This window comes from Epinephelus fuscoguttatus, linkage group LG21, assembly GCF_011397635.1.
Source record: "Epinephelus fuscoguttatus linkage group LG21, E.fuscoguttatus.final_Chr_v1".
Classification (NCBI taxonomy): Eukaryota; Metazoa; Chordata; class Actinopteri; order Perciformes; family Serranidae; genus Epinephelus; species Epinephelus fuscoguttatus.
In genome coordinates this window covers 27,807,436-27,824,090 of record NC_064772.1, presented here as the reverse complement: position 1 = coordinate 27,824,090, position 16,655 = coordinate 27,807,436, and the positions used below count along the sequence as shown (strand labels likewise).

The window sequence follows — 16,655 nt, the reverse complement described above, 5'->3', positions numbered from 1 at the left end:
AGATGAATGCATAGAGTTCCACATAGGAGTGTGCTGCCACATTACATAATGGTACAGTTACAATTAAACCTGGAAATAGCACACTTCCAACTTCCCTTAATTCATTATAATCTGCTCATCAAACTGGTTTGGCTGCCCACTGCTACAGTGACAAGGTGCATCATTTATTTTTAGATTTTATCTGTTTCTGACCACAGCCTCACACAACAAAAGATCCCTGTGTAGAAAGAGGAAGTACGCTCCTTTACTCCTTCACTACTTGTAAAACTACTGACACTACTTCAAACACATTACAATCATAATAATGCAAGTCATATTGCATACTTGCACCACAGTTTGATAGTTTAAAGGGTGCAAAATCCAGATTACACCGGATTGCAATAAAAAAAAGTTGGAATGATAAATTATTTCAGATACCAAACATATATAATGACAACAATTCACAGACACTGCTGTCATGATACCCAATCACGTAGTACAATTACTTTCAGTCTCTTCACCATATTAGCTATGAATTGTTTTAAAGCCATCATTTCCACTGAATTCCAACTCTTTTATTAATTATCAAATGACCTTTACAGAAAATGTCTGTAGAAATACACCCAGTGACTCAGTTACTCGTCATAACTTTTGAGAAAGTAAGAACAGGGAGGCAACATGAACTCAGCTAAATAAGAGAAGGCAAATGTTTACAGTTTTATGTCTTATTTTATTGGTCATCACCTTATTTAAATAAGAAATGTCACAGTTTGTATGTACAGTATAAATTGCTGCTATCATCCTTCCTGAGCTTGATCAAAAAAAAAAAAAAGAAAGAGGTCAGAAGCGAAATAACTATTCCTCTTTCGTTTTTAATTTATTGTCATTAAGTGGAGGGATTTTAATATTTACAAATGTAAAATATTTGGTCAAAAAATGCAATCTGTTGCATGCCAAGTCTTTTATTAAAGTGCAAAAAACAAAACAAAAACAACAACATTCACATACAGAAAAACATGACCGTACTTCATCATGTTACATGTGTGGTAAACAGGAAATTTAAAATCTGTAACATTAACATAAACATTAAAAATGTCACACTTCAAATATTTTGCAATGAACTGCAGGTTGCACAGAAAACATGTTCTAATAATAATAATGATAATAATATTACATTTCTTGTTAAAAAAAAAAAAACCCAAACATGTCCATACATTCACTCTTTCTTCACTTGAGCGTAGAGATCCTCTGGGATGTTTGCTGGCTCGGACACTTTGACCTGTGCATACAGTGTGTCCTGCTGCTGTTCACTGTCCTGATTGACTGAAGATGGTTTAGATCCCTGCTGCGAGAAGTCGATCTCTCCATAATGGATGTCTTCTTCTTTTTCTTTTTGTTCTTCTGTTTTTCTTGCTGGCTCCACAGCAGCCATTTCTTCACCTGTATGATTCTGTAAAAACATTGAAATAGTTGTCAGTAGCTGGATTTGGAGTTGTGATCCAGTCGTGACACAGCATGTTATATTGTGTCACTATAGAGCTCAGAATGTATTTTTCGCCTCTTCCGTGATATGCACAGTTTTACAATCTTGGGTTGTTAACAGGATATTTGGTTACATTTGTTTTGTTTCTTCCCCTTTTGTCTCACGAAGGTTCTCTAAAAGTAGATTGTGTATTGAGTGTTCAAGTCCAGATACTTTCATATACCTACAGTACACAGTCACTGTGGACACATGCAAAATATCTAGAGGGCAGTACTGTAAAAAAAAAAAAAAAAAAGTTTAGTATATTCCCACCTGACTCTGTTGTTGAGTTGAATGTGTTGACTTCAACCGCCTCCCACACACAAGAGTGCTGTAAAATAAATCATCAGTTTAAATCTGGATTAGTTTCTACACTGAATGTCAAAAATCTGCTCTTTGAGACATTGGTGTATAGGTGTGACAACTGACAGATCACTTAATAATCTGTGTCTTCATCTTGAATGTAGCTAAGCTAAAACTTTTAGCTTGCTTAATTTGTGATACTCACCAAACACAGAGCACCAGGCAGATGAGTACGATGATCCCAATGATTCCTCCAAGAATTAGCTTCCATTGTAGAGATCCATCAGATGATTCTGCTACGAGAAACAAACTAACTGTGAGTGACCACTAAAAGAAGATGTGAAACAAATCTGATGCAGCTGTTGCACAAGATGTTTGTAAAGTAAGTGGATTCAGTACAGTTCAGTATTTACCTTTAACAGTCAGATGGATCTTTGATGATGTTTCATTACCAAGATCATTTGTGGCCACACAATAATAAACTCCACCATCTGTCACATTAAAGCTGTAAAAGTCTCCTTCAGACACTTTGATGGGTCCATGTTTGCTGGTCTTGAACCAGGTGAAGCTGCTGACGGGAGGACTGGCTCTGCTGGAGCAGGTCAGTTTCACCCAGCTACCTGCTGACACCAAACCTGATGGACTGATGGACACTGAGGTGTTCTTGGGAGCATCTGATGAAAATGTGAAATAAACGTTATTCAACAGAGTCAGTCGACATCCCAGGAATCATCATGTGATGTCAGGATCCAATAACAAACACTGGTTGTCTTACATGAAACATTGAGAGTCTTCCTCTCCTCTGCTGTCCTATAGTTTCCTTCATCCACAGGATATGTGGCAGAACAGGTGATGGTGACTCCATCATGTTTGTCTGACAGAGTAATGGTCTCCTGGATTTTAGTTGTGAAAGTTTGATTTGTGTTCTCCTCTGTTGTGTTGTGAGGGTGTTTTTGGAGATTCCAGGTGAGTTTAGGAGGGGAGTGTGGACAGGGAGTGGAAGCTGAGCAGGTTATAGTGACAGACTCCTTCTCCTTCAGATCACCTGAGATCTCAATTCTGGGGCTCAGAGGAGAATCTGTGGTTAAAAAAAAATAATCAGAGACTGCTCCTCATTTTCTTGTCTTGACTGATAAAAGAATCTCTCTTACCTCTAACTGTTATTTGAAGAGGGTCACAAGCAGCTGTTGCCTTGTATTCACTGTTCTCCATTCTGAAGTAGTATGTGTCTGTGTAATTTATGATTAGATTAGAAAATAAAGTGGTGCAGTTTCTCTCACTCAGGTTTCCAGTGATATTCATTGGATAGTCGTTAACTGTCTTACTGCTGTCGAAAATCACATTGTTTGGAATTCTGTGGTTAGCAACACTTTTAATCCACTTTCCAACATTTCCTGTGCCATCCCTATGTATGTCATCATTTGTAATGTAACATGGGATTTGCAGACAAGATCCACTCAGTGCCTCCATCTTCTGTGGTGCAGTAATGAAGGGATATGTCCCTGCAGGACAAGCAGCCAAAGCACCTGTGAAATCAGATGCATGATTAATACAAGATGACAGAAATCTCTCTGAATAGACAAATACACAGCAGCAGGATGCTGCATGTAGTTTTTCAAAATTATCTCTATCTGCACTGAACAAACAGCTCACCTGAAAGAAAGAGGATATGGAGCAACATGTTGAATGTTGCAATGCTCACAGACAGAGCTGCCATCACCTACAAACACAATCATGCAGTTACTTTAAAGACGTGAGCTATTGCTGTGTAAAGAATGTCCGTCTCTCTAATTAGAGTGCACACATTTAGACCAGAAACTTGCACTATACAACCAGGATTCAGTGTGTTGTAAATATTGATATCTATCAACAACTTCAGAAGTAAATTATAAAAAAAGCAGCAGTAAAATGCTGCTAAAGCGAACTCTTACCTATATAGCTTCTGCTAAACAAAATGATCAAATTAAATATTAGATCATGTTTTCTGTGAAGTTCATAAAGAGCAACAAAATAATATGATTGTCCTGGAGAAAAAAGCTAAGAAGCAAAATAAGTGAAAAAATTATCATCTTACCAAACAAACCCAAATCAAAAAGAGAGCAGCAATGAGATCCTTCAGTGGGTGAGTTCAAACTGAATATCATTTTGTGAATGTCTGCTTCAGGGCAAAAAAAAGAGAAGAAAAAACAACTTCCCTGTTGAGTGGTTGTACATTAAAACTTCCTGTGTTTCATGACTGCGGAATAAGTCCAGCTGGTTTTGTTGTACATTTGCTAAATATCATCTGAGCTGAGTGACTTACAGTAAATGCTACAGCAATACCAGAAGTTCTCACATTTACTGCCCACATCCCATGTGCGTGCCTATGCTGCTTCTGTATGTGGAGTATGTCATATGCTATAAATCACAAAAAAACAAATGAACTAATTTGAGCAAATGAAAATTATGTACTTCGGTATTGCAAACAATAAAAGAAAACACTGTCAACATCTGTCCCGCTTGCTCTCCAGGTAGAAGCATTTTATCTTAAGAAAAGATTAGTTTAAACTACACTATAATTCACTGCTGAACACACGTTCTACAAAAAAATCTTCACTGCTTTTATCTGTGAACAGTAAACACAACCCTCAAACACTCATCAAATACTCCAAGATCTATTTTTTAACAGAAAAAAAAGTTGTTTGGTCACGCACTATGTACAATAGACAATTATGACCAAACCTGTAACTATCTGACATGATCTCCCATTGTTGCAGCTTCCTCCCAAATTACTTAAGCCCTATGTTTACTATTCTGCTTCTTCTTTACTGACACTTTATGGTCATGTTCAAAAGTAGTACAGTAAGTGAGTCCAGCATTCTGAAAAACAACAACAACACTGGGCAGCTACCTTTATCATAAAGATTTGGAGACTGGATTATAGCAAAACTAAAAAGGAGAATAACTAGAAACAGACTCAGACATGGGGCGCTGTGGTCAAATTGTTAACTGTCGACTAACCTGATCAACCATCAAAGAACAACTGGATCACTGTAAAATGTGCAGTGGACCTCGTCCTGCGGTTTTAGGCAAGATATCGAAAAAGCTTGGTAGTTCAGTGACAGCAAAACCATAAACTCTGCCACTATGTGACCAAGAGTGCAGCCTAGTGGTCAAATGTTGTACGACAGGTTGGTCTCATTCTACAACACTGCAACGACAACTGATGTCATGTCACCTTCCATAAGTCTGGTCAAAGTGTCTTTCATGAAGAGGCTGAACCCTCAGTGTGGGTCTGTGCCATTTATTACAACCACAGAATTAACAATGCAAATGCAGGAAAATTTAAAAAAAAAAAAGCAGAGGAAACCAACATGCAGCACACGGTGCTAAAAAGAGCCTGCTGATAGGTGACATGAGGTAGCTGAACTGTCTCTCATATGAAGATTAATACAAACACCACACATGACTTCATCTAGTCTAATGTTTATTATTGTTCAGTGCAGATCCATTTTTAAAGTGTTTTGAGTATTATGAGTTTAACACAGAAAAACTCCAACAACCCCATCAGCTGTCACCAGTTTGTGGTCAGTTATTGTGCTAAATTCTGATTGGTGCACGAAAGTACATGGCATCACTGTTTACCAACTGAGCTCCGCCCACTACATACTTAAAAAACAACAACTTCAAACCCATAACGATTATAATAATGTAACTTCTTTGGCTTGCTTGTACCAGAGTTTGATAGTTTGCAGGCTGTAAAATAGAAGATGTAGTACTTTAATTTTACACCAGATGAAAAAAGTTAAATGGTAAATTATTCAAGTTACGTATCCCATAAATAAATAAAGATAATAATTCACTGCTGTCATGATAACTATAGTGTATAATACAGTTACTTTTTACCATTTTTTCAGCCATCATTTCAGCTACATTTCAACTCAATTGTAACTTATTATATTCCAGTTAGTTTATGTTGTAAATCAGCTAGATAGCACTTGACCTTTACACAGAAAGCCTGTGGAAACACAACCAATACTCAGATCATATCTTTGGAGAATGGAAGAAGAGGGAGGCAACATGAGCTCAACCAAATGAGGTAATGGAAATATTTTACCATTTTACGCCCCGTTTTATTTGTCATCATCCTATTTATAAAAAGAAATGTCACAGTTTGTATGCAGTGGTCATGTCTGCTTGTCCTTCCTGAGCTTTATTTAAAAAAAATATCTGTCAGAAGTCAAGTAATTGTTCCTCTCTTTTTTTTTGTGATTAAATGGTATAATTTTTGTAATTTTACACACAATATGTAAAAGTTGGGTCAAAAAAAAAAATCATCTGTGGGTTAGTTGTAAACTTAACACATATCCATGTATGATAAATAAATGTGATGCATGTTAGATGAGCAAATTTGATATGTGTGGCAAACAGGAATTTTGAATCTAGAAACACCACAAGTACTGATAAAAAACATACAAACTGTCACTATCTTAATATAATGCAAAGAACTTTGAGCTGTAATAGTAATAAAATAATAATAATTGTTTAATAAAAAATACACCCATACATTTATTTTCTCTTCACTTGAGCATAGAGATCCTCTCGGTCGTCAGCAGTCTGTGCGAACCTCTTGGACACTTTGACCTGTGCATACAGCGTATCCTGCTGCTGTCCACTGTCCTGCACTGAAGTCGAGGACGGTTCAGGTCTCCTCTTGGAGAAGTCGATCTCTCCATAATGGATGTCCTCTGTTTCTGTTGATTTGGCTGATTCAGCCGACTGCTGAGCTGTTAGACTCTGTGAAAAACAGACCAAATGAGAAATGTTGTGAGAAATCTTCATCAACTTCCTTCAGTTCACCTCATTTTTCCAGCTCCCACTGCTAAAATAAAAGGTAATCATCAAAATGATTAGCCTTTGTTGGACAGGGCAATAAGAAAATTGTAGCTGTGTGAAAAAAGGGAATCTATCACTATGTTTTTATCATATTTCCATTTCTCCACATTTACTCTCTGATTAAGGAACCTGTTTAGTCCAGTATGGATCTTGAGTGCAGTCAATGTGAATTGTGAGAAACCCATTCATAGCACACAGTTGTGTATTGTAAGAATTTTCCTACCTGTGTTTGTTGTGAAGTTGGATGTTTTGACTTTAACCACCTGAAAGACATAAGAGTATTAATAACAATGATAACAATATCACAAAGCCTTTGTATTTAACATGTTTCAACATTTACCTGACTTAGACACCGATTTAGTGAGTCAAGTTGTGTGATATTGAAAGACTCAAAAAAAACAAAAACAACATGTCATCTGCATATCTGTGTTCTGTTTGTGTATGTTTGGATGTTGTGGCAACACGTACACACCACAGAAACTGCCCAGGAATAGAACCCTGAGGAACTCAACAAATGCATCTTTGACTTTGAATTCACAGTAAACTAGGATCACCACCTCGTACCAGGAAGAACGTACTATAGTATAATGAAGATATGAATGTAAAAAACACCTTGAAATTTCCATCCATTGAAGGCATTCAGGCTGAAATAACTGACAGTATGAAATGCAAGAGTTGTAAAATAATTAATACTGACAAATAACAAGTGTGATTAACAAGCAAATCACTGATTTAAAAAAAGAAAAAAATATGGACAGAAATACCATTGTTTCAGGTAGATAGATTTGGTAATAAAACAGATTTGTGATACTTACCAAACGACAACAACCACACAGATGAGTATGATGATCCCGATGATCCCTCCAATAACTGCCCCCCATGGTGAAGAGCTATCAAGTAGTTTTACTGATGCAGAAACAAAAAAATTATATGTGAAAAAGTAAGGTTAATACCTTTCATAGCTGTCATCCAGCTTAATGTAAGGCTCAGCTTGACTTTTCTACAGTGTTTTGCATATGTATTTATGGAAGTGAGCATGTTTGAGGTGTGTGAACAGCTCAGGAGGGCAGTGCCAGGTGAGGTGATTGGTGCAGCTGGTGCTTGTTGGTTGATCATACTATTCCTTTAAATGCAGAGGCGTGCTGGAGCTCAAGGGCCTCAGGAGTGAGAGGAGTCAGAGGAGAATGGTAGTCCTGCTTTCTGAGATAAGTATATGTCTTTGAGAGGCTAAACTATATGCCTTCCGAGACTCACTGGGCAAGGTAGCAGAGGAGAAGTTGACAGAACTGTGTGAGACTGTGCTGAATAGGACCTGTAATAATACTGACCTCTGCTACAGCATTGGTTTGAATGGAAAAGTGCTGAGTCAACTACGTTTGCAGATGTAGTGTGGAATGAATTTGACACTGTACAATAAGAAAAGTGAAAATCTGTACCAGCCGCGATTGGAATAAAGCTCATGCAAAATTCAGTAGAGAAAATCTTCTGTCTCACGTTTTGCCTTATTTTCCTTTGTTGCTGAAATTCTCTCCATTCTTCTCTCTTCCCAATGCCAAACTTCATTCATACATTTCCAGCCTCTTTATTTCTGCTTCCCCATACTGTCTCCCCCTTTTCACACATCTCACAAGTCCTATTTTAAGCATATCATTCCCATTTAAGTGTATGTTCACATTGATGCATAAAATACTACAACATAACTACAACAACTAGGTGCAGCACAGTTCTGTTTATCTTCATTAGTCAGATGAATGAATCTCTCCCACACACAGAATTTACAGAGAAATTCACACAGTATTTACCTTTAACAGCCAGATGGATCTCTGATGATGATTCAGTACCAAGATCACTTATGGCCACACAGTAATAAACTCCTCCATCTGTCACATTAAAGCTGTAAAAGTCTCCTTCAGACACTTTGATGGGTCCATCTTTGTTTATCTTGAACCAGGTGAAGCTGCTGACGGGAGGATTGGCTCTGCTGGAGCAGGTCAGGTTCACCCAGCTACCTGCTGACACCAAACTTGATGGACTGATGGACACTGAGGTGTCCTTGGGAGCATCTGAGGAAAATGTGAGATTAACTTTATTCATTAGAATCAGCTGACATCACATGAATCATCGTGTGCTGACAGGATCCAATAACAAACACTGGTTGTCTTACATGAAACACTGAGAGTCTTTCTCTCCTCTGCTGTCTTATAGTTTCCTCCATCCACAGGATATGTGGCAGAACAGGTGATGGTGACTCCATCATGTTTGTCTGACAGAGTGATGGTCTCCTGGATTTTGGTTGTGAAGGTTTGATCTGTGTTCTCCTCTATTGTGTTGTGAGGTTGTTGTGTGAGATTCCAGGTGAGTTTAGGAGGGGAGTGTGGACAGGGAGTGGAAGCTGAGCAGGTTATAGTGACAGACTCCTTCTCCCTCAGATCACCTGAGATCTCAATTCTGGGCCTCGGAGGAGAATCTGTGGTTTCAAATCAAACATTTTACAGTAAAGAATACAATATTTTACTTAGTACCAATGATCAACATCTGCAAAGTTGACCCTTCATTGTAAATGTGTAAAAACCCAGTTATGTAGATTTTGTCTTCCACACATGATTAATGTAAACGAGTGAGAGAAAGTGACCACATGAGACTTCCCCTTTTAAAAGTTTGTTAACAGTAACATTCATTCTTTTTAACAGTTACCAAAATATGTACATTACAATAGGATATGCAATACAATATATATATAGAAGGAAACATCCTATCAGTTTTCAATTATTAGAACATTTTGGATATCCTGACTGATCACAGGCTGGTTTCTGTAACATTTGGCCACAAATGATACTGTCTATCCTTCCACAGTAGTTTCACAATGAAGACAAGGATCACCGTGTTTGCTGTTAAAGCCAAAGCTGCAACAACAAGAGACTTACTTACCCTTAACTGTTATTTGAAGAGGGTCACAAGCAGCTGTTGCAATAAATGGCCTGTTCTCAATTCTGAAGTAGTATGTGTCTGTGTGACTTGTGATTAAACTGGAAAATAAAGTGGTGCAGTTTTTCTGATTCAGGTCTCCAGTAATACTCATTGGGTAGGTGTTAATTGTCTTACTACTGTTGAAAATCACATTGTTTGGATAGATGCCAAATCTGGAGTCATTTTTAATCCACACTCCAAAGGAAGGGCTTGTGCTGCTGAAGTCCTCTTCTGGTTCAGATCTAAAGTTACAAGGGATTTGCAAACAAGATCCACTCATTGCTTCCATGTTCTTTGGTGCAGTAATGTATAGGTTCTTTGAACAAGAAGCCCAAGCACCTGTAAAATCAGATCCATGATTAACAAAATGTAGGAAAAAAACTGCACTAAGAGAACATTTATGATAAACAAAGCAGAAGTATGTCACATGCTGATATTTTCAGCCTGTCTTGTTGATAAATTCCTTAAAAAACATTTTAATTCTCACTCAGGATGAGAAGAAAAAATTAACTCTAGGCCTATCTACTCTGGTCTTTCTACATTGTTACGAAATGAAGCTCAGATTGTAAATGATTCAAGTAAACAGCTCACCTGAAACAAACAGGACGCTCAGTAACATGCTTTTTGTCATCATATTCACAGACAGAAGCTGGCTCCCTGGATTTTGTGAACACAAAAACACTGTTACCGTTCTGTTGTCCTAATCATATACTTACAAAGCATTCTCTGTTGTTTAAGGCAACTTCCCTACTTCACTGTCACACAGGAAACTTGCCCTGTTCAACCAGAGTTCACTGTTGTTTTATAAGCAGCAATTAAAGTCTCCTGCAGAGCTGTGCTTCAAATCAATCAAATCAATTAAAGCTAAAAAATACAAAACAATGAGTTCAGTTAAATGTTTCCTCACCCAACGAGCCCAAGGCTAAAAAGGAAATGAAAATGTGAATGTAAGATTTTAGAGTTAAATGAGGTAAGTTATTTTTAGCAGAACTGAAACTTACCGCCAAATCAAGCCACTGTTACATGAAAGACGTAGGACTTGCTGTTAAAGAATTGCAGTTCACTGTGTTTGGTGGCAAAGTTGCTCGATATCACATGACCCCCATGACTAAAATGCTGCAGTTTTGCCCTTGTTGCTCATATCCTGTGAGTAAGGAAGTCAGATATTACGACATCCTAAAATGTTTAGGTTTCAAATGACATGACTCATTGCAAGCCTTCATTTGTTTTTTATATAATTCACCTCAATAATGACATAATTGAGCAGGTGAAAGTATGAACGTCTCATGATTAACATGTACAGATACCACAATGTTTGTTGCTGAGTTCTGCATTATATCAGCAGTAATCTAAACAGTCACACAGCTGTCATGAACCTGTGTGAATACATGCTAAATGACAGAATAAGCGATAAACACTTCACACTTTATGCCCTTGCAAAAAATATCAAAGTCTCTCTAAAGACATTTTTATACAACACACTTTAAATGCATCCAATAGAAACACCATATACGCAATGATAATTAAATTCATAGTCTAAACATCTTTTTGGTGTCCTAAATATCGCATTAATTTCTACATATGCAGATTTTTAAAATTCTATTACAAAAACCTTTTGAAAAAGCCCTGCCTGGTTGGTCATTACAAAGCTGAATGCTTTCCTTATGATTAACTTCTGCTCTGTGAAAAGCTTCCTTGAAGAAAATCTAAGAGTTCAAATATTTCTGTCTTTTTAATATTTTTTTTATTTTTATTCAATACACTTCACATGCATCCAGTTGTGACACAGCAGCTAAGCAATGAAAATTAAATGCATGATTGAAGCATCTCTTTGATATCTTAAGAACAATTTGAAAAAAAAAATCAGTAGCCAAGAATCACTTGAATCACACAAAAGTTAAATGATTAAAGAAGATATTGTTATTTTTGTGTTAAATTGATCTTAATAACAGACACAAAGCAGGAAAAAAACATGTCCAAAAACCTTAGATATTATGCACCCAAATGTAGAAAATCTACAGAGAAAATCTATAATGTTGTGCATTTATTGTTGCATTCATAGTGCACAAAACATCTTCCTCCTCTCCTTCTGGCTCATGATGGTTGTAACTCCACAGCACTGTTGACATACACCGCGTCTACTGCCTCCTGTGGAAATGAAACAACAGGGAGAGAGAGGTGTTAGTGCTCTGCAGTGAATTTACTGCAGCGGAAAAAGCTTTAACATATTTGTGTACCAGTTTCACCAGTTGTGTTGCGATTGTGTTAGCATCCCAGGGCCTCACAAGAACCACACTATAGAGCAACGGCAACAACAGTAAAGCAATCAGCCACATAAATACGGCCTTCATAAAGTTAACACACACACACACACACACACACACACACACACACACACACACACACACACACACGATAATGCTCACCTTTATAATCATCTTTATGAGGTAATAACTTGTCAGTGTTGTGTTTACAGCTCTTTAGGCTGACCTCAAGTGGCCAAAAATAAATGTGTGCAGCTCTTTTGCCATGGTAGCATTTTTTGTTGTTGTTGTTGAATATTTTGTTTTAGTCATGCTTTTAATGTCTGCATATTTATGTTTTATGTTCTGTAATCATTGATTTGTGTTTTTATGGATGAATAAATTGTACATAAAAAGCTGTTATGGCAAACATGTTAGCTAAAACTGTCTATTTACACATCCAGCAGATACAGACTAACATTATTATGATTTGGAGACATGTCTCTGGCCACCTGGAAGATCTAAATCCAATATTCATCATTGTTTTAGCAAGTAAATGCTCCATTTGTGTACCAGCTATTTATTAATTTCACCAGTCTGCAGTGTCATGTGTCATAATTAGCTTTTTTGTTATTTCCTTTCCCTCAGCCTACATTACTTTCAGAATCAACAGTGACCAGTGAAATCTGCAAATAAAGCCATTAAGTGAGGGATCAGGAACTAATGGCCAACATGGAGGTGTGAAACATTCAACACACAGCAGAGGATGGTTGCCTCCGCAAAGGCCTTTGATTCCTGATAATAGGCACCTTGCAGTGCATTATCCCGCTTATACCATGGTCACTTTGCAAACAATGTTTTCATGCTTTTTGCAATCATAATCTTAAGTTTTTCACAAGCTGCAACTCGGTTTCTACTCACTCACATCTACATCACTGACTTACTGATTGGCCACACTTCATATGTAGTTTTTAATTAGTTGTTTACTTTGTTATAATAAATATCTTTTGATTTAACACCCTCCATTGTGTCCCTTCCAGAGTTTGTCCTAGGAGCCAGGTTATGACAGTGAACAGAACACAGTGGATATAATTTGACAGTATGTTTAACAACAAGACTAGCTGGCTATTGAGCCATGTCACTGTCCCTAAATCAATATTAAGATTTTCACAAAGAAACAATACGCAATGTGTAACATTACTGTCGGCCGCAGCCTGAAGTAGTGGGTTGAATAGCAAATGGGATGTGAGATGTTCATTAAAGTTCAGAGAGGAAGTGTAGTCCCTGCAGCACTGAGGGACTAAACTCAGGGTTGTAAAGAAATTACAAACAGAGGCTTTGACTGTATTCCTATTGCCATGGTTACTAATATTAGACAGAGGCTGATACTATTATGTAGCCAGCACATACATTTAGACAGTGAACAGACAGTTCCACCAGAACTATTGGTTTTTGACGGACACCCTGCAGCCAATCAGAATCGGTTTTTCACCCAGACAGTGGTGTGAAATTGATTCTTAGACAGTGAAGTTGCTCGATAATGAAATGCCTCTCCTTATTTAGTGGCTTACCTTCACTGGTTTGGTGGGGGTTTTTTGTTTTTGCTGGACTGATGGTGATGTGTCTCATACAGCCAAACCACATTTAAAATCAGATCAGTTAGTGAGTAGCTGCAAATGATCACATCATGGAAAAGTTTGTCTCACCACTCAAAGATGACCAGTGTACTGATGAGCATTATGATTCCCAGGATCTTCACTACAACTTCAACACTAACTGCTTCAGACTGTTGATCATCTGTAACACAACGGCACAGTCAACTTCCACTTACTGAGAAATGTTATCACTCTGAAGTATCTTAATGTCTGTGGTTACCTTCAAATATCAGCTGACGTCCTGTTGAGAGTTGAATGTCGAGATCATTTCTGCATCCACAATAATACACTCTGCCTCGATCACTCTTGGTCACCTTAAAGCCATAAACTGTGTATCAGCTCTGATCATTTCCAGTCTGCCATCAGTGATCATGAACCACACAAAGTTGACAACAGCAGGGTTTCCTCTACAGGAGCAAGTCAGGTTCACCACACTGCCAACTGACACTGGATCAGTGGGACTGATGACCACTGAGGTGTCCCTGGGAGAGTCTGGAATGTTTGGCACATGATGAGAAAAGATCAGTTGTATTGCCACCTGCTATCATCTTCATAAAACAACAACTTCAACAACAAAAAAAGTTTTACATGAAACGTGTCTTTTTCTTCTCTGCTCCTCTCTCTATAGTTTCCTTCATCCACACACAGAATTTACAGAGTAATTCACGCAGTATTTACCTTTAACAGTCAGATGGATCTCTGGCGATGTTTCATTACCAAGATCATTTGTGGCCACACAATAATAAACTCCACCATCTGTCACATTAAAGCTGTAAAAGTCTCCTTCAGACACTTTGATGGGTCCAGTATTGCTGGTCTTGAACCAGGTGAAGCTGCTGACGGGAGGACTGGCTCTGCTGGAGCAGGTCAGGTTCACCCAGCTACCTGCTGACACCAAACCTGATGGACTGATGGACACTGAGGTGTTCTTGGGAGCATCTGATGAAAATGTGAGATTAACTTTATTCGTTAGAATCAGCTGACATCACATGAATCATCATGTGATGTCAGGATCCAATAACAAACACTGGTTGTCTTACATGAAACATTGAGAGTCTTTCTCTCCTCTGCTGTCTTATAGTTTCCTCCACCCACAGGATATGTGGCAGAACAGGTGATGGTGACTCCATCATGTTTGTCTGACAGAGTGATGGTCTCCTGGATTTTAGTTGTGAAGGTTCGATCTGTATTCTCCTCTATTGTGTTGTGAGGGTCTTGTTGGAGATTCCAGGTGAGTTCAGGAGGGGAGTGTGGACAGGGAGTGGAAGCTGAGCAGGTTATAGTGACAGACTCCTTCTCCCTCAGATTGCCTGAGATCTCAATTCTGGGGCTTGGAGGAGAATCTGTGGTTAAAAAAAAAAAGAATCAGACACTGCTCCTCATGTTCTTGTCTTGACTGAAAAAAAAAACCTCTCTTACCTTGAACTGTTATTTGAAGAGGGTCACAAGCAGCTGTTGCCTTGTATTCACTGTTCTCAAATCTGAAGTAGTATGTGTCTGTGTAATTTATGATCAGATTAGAAAATAAAGTGGCGCAGTTTCTCTCACTCAGGTTTCCAGTGATATTCATTGGATAGATGTTAACTGTCTTATTACTGTCGAAAATCAAATTTTTTTTAATTTTGAATTCAGCGACGCTTTTAATCCACTTTCCAACATTTCCTGTGCCATCCCTATGCATGTCATCATTTGTGATGTAACATGGGATTTGCAGACAAGATCCACTCAGTGCCTCCATCTTCTGTGGTACAGTAATGAAGGGGTATGTCCCTTCAGGACAAGCAGCCAAAGCACCTGTGAAATCAGACTCATGATTAATACAAGGTCAACAAAATCTCTCTGAATAGACAAATATACATCAACAGTATGATGCTGCATGTAGTTTTTCAAAATTATCTCTATCTGCACTGAACAAACAGCTCACCTGAAAGAAAGAGGATATGGAGCAACATGTTGAATGTTGCAATGCTCACAGACAGAGCTGCCATCACCTACAAACACAATAATGCAGATACTTTTAAAACATGAGCTATTACTGTGTAAAGAATGTGAGTCCTTGTAATAAAATATCTACTTAGAGTGCACACAATTAGACCAGATATGTGCACCATACAACCAGGATTTAGTGTTTATTTAGTGATAAATTAATAACTTCAGTGGTAAATTCTAAATAAAGCAGCAGTAAAATGCGGCTGAAGCAAACTCTCACCTATGCAGCTTAGTTCTGCTGAACAAAATGATCAAATTAAACACTCAATCATGTATTCTGTAAAGTTCATGAAGAGCAACAAAATAATATGTCTGTCGTGGTATAAAAGATAAGAAGCAAAATAAATGGAAAAAAGTCTGCTCTTACCAAACACGCCCAAATCAAATAAAAGAACAGCAATGAGATCCTTTGATGGATAATTTCAAAATGAATATTAGTTTGTGAATTTGAGCTCAGGTGCAAAAAAAAAACTTCCCTGTTTTGTGTTTGTGGTTTAAAACTTCCCGTGTTTCATGACTACAGAATAAGTCCAACTGGTTTTGTTGAGCATTTGCTAAATATCATCTGAGCTGAGTGATTTACAGGAAATGCCAGAACAAAAAACAAATGACTGAGCAAATGAAAAGTATTCAGGTGAAAGTATGAACTTCTCATGATTAACATGTACAGATACCACAGTGTTTGCTGCTGAGTTCTACACCTTAAATGTCATATCATATCAGCAGTCATCTACACAGTTACACAGCCATCATGAACCTGTGTGCTAAATGATAAAATACTGTAAAAGTTAGATTAACAGCCGTGCTATTATTTGGTTATATCACGGACTTCAACAACCACATATTTGGGACAGTCGTCTATATCAGACAGGCCTTCAATTCCTTTCACACAAAACTGTTGCTCAGCAAAGATGGGAAAATATGATCAAAGAGTTAATTTAAACTAGTTTTAATATTACTTGTATAAAAATCAGGTTTCAAATAACATATTAGTTATGTATCCTTCATGTGATCTAGCTCCAACAGACTGGGCATCAGAGAGTGATTTACAGCGCTCAAGGATTATGGCACCCAGCATTACGACACACCACCACTTAGTCCTGTTAAAATGATATTCGTACC

At 37.8% G+C, this 16,655-nt stretch overlaps 3 protein-coding genes and 1 long non-coding RNA gene across 5 annotated transcripts in view; 1 reads left to right on the top strand and 3 right to left on the bottom strand.

Moving 5' to 3' along the window:
* LOC125882224 (uncharacterized) overlaps positions 1-9,147 on the top strand; it is a 51,742-nt gene extending 42,595 nt beyond the window's left edge. Inside the window, exon 3 of the long non-coding RNA XR_007448319.1 lies at positions 9,080-9,147. This is a non-coding gene — a long non-coding RNA (uncharacterized LOC125882224). The remainder of the gene's footprint in view (positions 1-9,079) is intronic.
* On the bottom strand, positions 720-3,833 carry LOC125882216 (sialic acid-binding Ig-like lectin 12). Its single transcript, XM_049565963.1, has 7 exons — positions 3,458-3,833; positions 2,956-3,330; positions 2,580-2,882; positions 2,218-2,478; positions 2,010-2,100; positions 1,775-1,832; positions 720-1,429 (listed from the first exon to the last, which is right to left on the bottom strand). Exons 1-7 carry the CDS (start codon positions 3,519-3,521, stop codon positions 1,196-1,198), a joined length of 1,386 nt encoding a protein of 461 aa, XP_049421920.1. The 5' UTR covers positions 3,522-3,833; the 3' UTR covers positions 720-1,195.
* On the bottom strand, positions 5,192-10,775 carry LOC125882218 (vascular cell adhesion protein 1-like). 2 transcript variants are annotated; one of them, XM_049565966.1, is made up of 8 exons: positions 10,554-10,557; positions 10,238-10,303; positions 9,608-9,985; positions 8,844-9,146; positions 8,482-8,742; positions 7,495-7,585; positions 6,903-6,942; positions 5,192-6,580 (listed from the first exon to the last, which is right to left on the bottom strand). In XM_049565966.1, the coding sequence occupies exons 2-8, from the start codon at positions 10,278-10,280 to the stop codon at positions 6,353-6,355; spliced, it is 1,344 nt and encodes a 447-aa protein (XP_049421923.1). In that variant the 5' UTR covers positions 10,281-10,303; positions 10,554-10,557; the 3' UTR covers positions 5,192-6,352. The 2 variants fall into 2 exon arrangements, with proteins under 2 accessions (XP_049421923.1, XP_049421922.1); XM_049565965.1 differs by lacking the exon at positions 10,554-10,557 and adding an exon at positions 10,648-10,775 and having other exon boundaries at positions 5,193-6,580.
* Positions 10,776-11,740: 965 nt separating this feature from the next.
* LOC125882297 (B-cell receptor CD22-like) lies at positions 11,741-15,532 on the bottom strand. The gene is made up of 7 exons (XM_049566087.1): positions 15,469-15,532; positions 14,964-15,338; positions 14,585-14,887; positions 14,187-14,483; positions 13,596-13,647; positions 11,884-11,941; positions 11,741-11,794 (listed from the first exon to the last, which is right to left on the bottom strand). The coding sequence occupies exons 1-7, from the start codon at positions 15,530-15,532 to the stop codon at positions 11,741-11,743; spliced, it is 1,203 nt and encodes a 400-aa protein (XP_049422044.1).
* Between the last annotated feature and the right edge of the window lie 1,123 nt (positions 15,533-16,655).